A 4,781-nucleotide genomic window follows, 5' to 3' on the forward strand; every position below is an offset into this window, starting at 1 on the left:
CCTACAGATTTAAGGCTTCTTGTTTTCAGGACGTAATGTAAAGTTGCTGACATAAAAAAAATCAAATCAAGTAGCTGTGGAGTGCTGCAGTGTTAAGATCTCAAAACTAAAACTGGAAAGGAAGAAAAAATAGAAGCAGGAGGCCAAAAGATGAAGACTTGAATTAAGAAACTGGAAGGAGGAGCAAAAAGGTCTGTGATCACCAAAACAGGACCTACAATTTCCACATTTCAAAACTGTTGTGTTGTGGTTTGTTAGCAAGCTACCAAATTGATTGAATAGTACTGCAGGAGGAAAAAACACACCCAGGAAGAGATGTGGGTTAGTTACTTTGTTTGTCCCACTTTTAAAATAATTCTGTTTTTCATTTCTCTTCATCCCACAAAAAAGTTTCACCCTTCTTTATAGCAAAGTAATTACTTAAACCACATCTTTGCATTTTGTACTCTGCATCAGAAGGAAACATCCTGTGCAGCTTCATCAACAGCATGAAGAGTTATTCTAGTTGCTTATGGCCACCCTTGTGCCAGCAACCTTTGAACTTGCACGCCAGCTGCCCTGGCAGCCAGCTACACTGTCAGGTGCTTTTCCAGGGATGGCAGGAAGGGACTCACCATTTGTAGGTGAGGACATGAATTCTATCAGCCAAGTACTTCAACCTCCATCCCCCTTCCCTCCACAAAACTAAAGTGGTAAAAACCCGTTTTACCGTAGCTTCATTGCAAACTGTGCACTTAACAACGTGTTGGTGTAGCTTGCCATCCAAATTGATTAGCGACTGGCACACTCGGCAGTTTATTACAGGAACATTACTGGCGTCTGGACTTGCAATGGCAGTATACGGAGGAGGAAGCTCTGCTGCAAGAGATCAGGAAATCTCAGTTGAAAAACCAAACAGAGGATTCTAAAATACAGTCAGCAAATATAACCTCTACCAGTCACAGCCTCAAAAAAGAAAAAAAAAAAATAATTGGAGAATAAAATTAAAATCTAAGTTAATGATTTGCATAAACAAAAGACAATTGTGTTTGCTTTCCCTTTCCCCACAACTTCGAGGTACCCCAACATCAACACTACCTATACTTAAAGCATAACCAGCAACTCAAACACACCGTAAATCACCCCAGAAAAATGGATCAGAAAAAAAGCTCATCTACACAACTTAAAATAAAAACTTAGCTTGAAAATAAAGGGTTTTTTTGGGGGAAGGGTGAAGCTAGAATTGGGGAACAAAGACCTAGGTAAGCAGAAGAACTAAACATCTGGAAAGCCTGAAACATGGACAAATATTTATTATTATATGGTAAAAAACAGTACAGATAAAAAAAGGAAACAGGCCTTGGATGAGAAGTGGCATGAAGCACTTCTTTGAGTGCTATCTTGAAGAAATAGAGATGAACTGAACCCTCAGAGCAACTGTTTTTAAGGGTTCTAGATATTTTTATCATCCAAGAGCCAAAGCATGGATGCAGAATGAGGTTAAGTCACTTCACACAGGCTAACACAAGGGGACAATACAGTGACTTCAGGCCTCCATCAAAGAACAGATTTCAGCTTTACCAGTCCTGAGCCCAGAGCAAACTATGGAGGAAATGCTCAAGATCCTTCTTGGTTTAAGAATCCATGGAATGAAAACAATTAAACACAGCAACCTCTCATGAGCTTATTTCCACAACTATTTGGCATGTGGTAGCACCAGCTTTTATTTCATCAAGAAGTTCAGAGCTCTTCAGGTAAGCAAATAAGGAATGGGCGTATTTAGTAGCTCATAGTTAACTATTTTTAATAATAATTCAAAATTACTAGCCTTGGACTTCAGTTAATTATTTCATAATGTCATCCAAGCAACCAACAAAATTTTCAAAGAGGCAATGAGAGATCAACTTCCATTTACAAGCAGCACAGTCCAGACAATGTGGTGGTGTTGATCATAGGCTGGACTTGATGATCTTAAAAGGTCTTTTCCAGCCTTGATGATTCTATGAACAGAGTGGTACCAGCTGGAGGGGTGACAAGGGAAATCACAGGCTGCTATCAAAGCTCAAAGCCCAAGTATTAAATTCAAGCCTATATGAAAGCACTTCTCAATCCATCCTTCTGTTTTAAAGTGAATGCCATGAGCCAGAGGGATATAATAAATACTGTCAGCCCTTCAGATCCAAAAATCATCACAAACCTTTGAAGCAGCACTTGCATTCAGTGCTACTTGACCTGCAAACAACCCAGACCCACACTTGAAGGAAGGTGGACACCTTGAGGGTCTCAGAATCACATCCAACATACCTCAGTTGTTTCTTATATGCAACAACGCAGTTCTGAAGTAATAGTACAAACTGATGCTCCATTACTTGAGCAAGTGAACTTCACACCTTCAGCTTTGATATCCTGGTTGCAGAAATGAACATCCTCAAGAAATGTCAGGTAACTTAGAGTGTTCTGATTTTTTCTGCCTCTAAGGAATACCAGTAGCATCCAGTTGAAAATTAACAATAACAATATTTTGCCATACTCTGATACCCTGTTTTCAGTACAAGACTGCCACATACAAGAGAGGAGATACTACAAGATATTAGCAAAAACACACAAGACAAAACTCCATGCCCCACACACTTTGGCAAGTGGAAACAATCTCCACTAAATCACTGCAGAAATAAGGTTTGAGATTCGGACGGTGGGAACAAGAATGTCTTAGATGTAAGTGGCAAAGTAAAGGCTGCTGCAAGGGGGTTTTGGCCACAGCAAGCTGCTTCACTGCTCCTGTAGCAAGCAGCTGACACACTTTCCAGCTCAGAGAATAGGCAGCCATAATAAAAAAAGGCACATCCAGCAGACCAAATACCAAACTCTGTCAAGACACCCCTACAGATCAACCCCAGATTTGAGGCTGCTTTTCTGAAAAGAAACAGCCATGTTACTGAACTTCTTTGGTTTGTCCTCTCCATTTAAATTGCAACCAACTCAAATCAGCTGGGTGCAGGGCAGTTGTACTAAGGAAAGGCAAACTATCTTGAAAGGCACTAGGAATTAAAAGATTACCTTCTTTCCCACCTCCCCAACCCTTTCAGCTTTCCATGATCCTGGGATACTTTGAAAATTGGCAAATATACCCACCTAAATGTTCAGAATATTCTATACCCTACTTTCAAGTGACAGCTCTTTGGATTTTCCAGGCTGGTTACACGAGGTGTGTGAGCACCTAGAGACACTGTCAGACACCTTTCCAGCCTCCTACTGGAGCTGCTCGGCTTCCAGGTAAGCAGCCTCTCCATTCCTGTCCTGCTGGCTCAGCAAATTTCAGACAGCAAGCGACTAATGGCTGCTTTTCACAGTGGTGCTGCAGCAAGTAACATTTACTGTGGAGCAGAAAGCCAGAGGTATCTTGGCACTGAAATCTTCATGCTTAAAAAGAGCATTAGGAAGAGCTTAAAAAAACTAACCAGCAAAAGCCACCAAAATTAAGTTTAAAGAAAAGCATTGGGGGGAGGAAGAAGGAGTGTGTGAAAAGGAAAATTAAGTTATTGTCTCAGAGGTCGTTGCATAGTATCCCTGAACAAAGACTGGCAGCCTTCAAAGCACATTAACGTATGCACTTCGGTATTACTTTTTTTTTGGGGGGGATGGTTTTTGGTTGGTTGGGTTTTTTTGACAGCTTGAATTTCAGGCTAACTATAACATCTAAAATCAGTTCATAAAGACTCATCATGCTGAAGGTGCCTTGATGATAGGCAAGTTTCACATATACATCAGAGGTTTCATAACACATGTAATGAGACACTGAATTTCCTGTTGCTGACATATGAATCTACAGCCCCATTATCAGTTTTTCTTTAAAAAAAAAAAAACAAACAACAAAAACCCAACAGTAATTAGTTCAGCAAGATCAGCAGAGTGCCCCATCATGCAATCCATATTACTGTAACCTACGATTCCCTTCTCACCTTCATAGGACAGATACAATGGAAGATACCAAATATTCAACCTTAGAAACCCTTGTGGTGCTTGTGCACTTTCCTCCCTTAGTATTCAAAGGGCAAAAACCACAGGGAACCACTTGCAATTTACCTGGGTCAAACAGAAATGAGCTTGTTTGGGGATTTGTTTTGTTTAATTTAAGGAAAAGAAAAAATTCTTTATCCTGGCCTGGGAGGCAGTGGGTAAGGCAAAAAGTTATTTACGACAGAGATAGATAGTTAAAAACTTAGAAAGCCTGAAAAAAAAAAATCAAAAACCAACCACACACACAAACCCCCCCATAAAACAAAAAAAAAAAAAAGGGGGAAAAACCAAACCAACTAACCAACCAAAAAAAAAAAAAAAAGGAAAAAAGCACTAAGAGCCACTCTGCTAAAGTGAGCAGAGATTATGGTCCCACCCTTTGCCTATAAGGAAAGTTTCTGAAAACACTTTGCCCTGTGTCCATATCAAAAAAGATTTTCCTTGCTTGCTTCCATCGTTAGGAACAAACACTGAACCTTTACCAGGATTTGACCACCCACCATCTTACACTGAAAAGGGTCAACTGGGTCTCAGCTGCAGCCCAACAGGAGCAGAGGAGGCTACTTTCAAACCATGGCCTCTCTAATTTAAAGCTCGGGATGACATATTGGGCACAGTAGGTAATTATAAGGATAAATCTATTAATGTACGTTCAGGTGGTAGTTTGGAGGTCAAAGGGCTTCTTCCTCTGCAGCTCCACATGAGTCAGGTGATGTAAGCAAGGAAGCTCTGCAAAAAGGGGTGTGGAAGCAAACCCCGTCTCCTCATGAGAATGCTTCTTTCCC

The 4,781-nt window shown here is 40.6% G+C and overlaps 1 protein-coding gene across 1 annotated transcript in view; it reads right to left on the reverse strand.

Annotated features, from left to right (window-relative positions):
• Positions 1–865, reverse strand: part of TMEM55A (transmembrane protein 55A) — a gene marked incomplete at its 5' end in the record, with an annotated part of 18,771 nt that extends 17,906 nt beyond the window's left edge. The window contains one exon of the mRNA XM_010006500.1: positions 710–865. Within this exon, the coding sequence (XP_010004802.1) occupies positions 710–865 (156 nt within the window). The remainder of the gene's footprint in view (positions 1–709) is intronic.
• Positions 866–4,781: the final 3,916 nt, after the last annotated feature.

Source organism: Chaetura pelagica, unplaced genomic scaffold (assembly GCF_000747805.2).
Source record: "Chaetura pelagica isolate M959 unplaced genomic scaffold, ChaPel_1.0 scaffold76, whole genome shotgun sequence".
NCBI lineage: Eukaryota > Metazoa > Chordata > Aves > Apodiformes > Apodidae > Chaetura > Chaetura pelagica.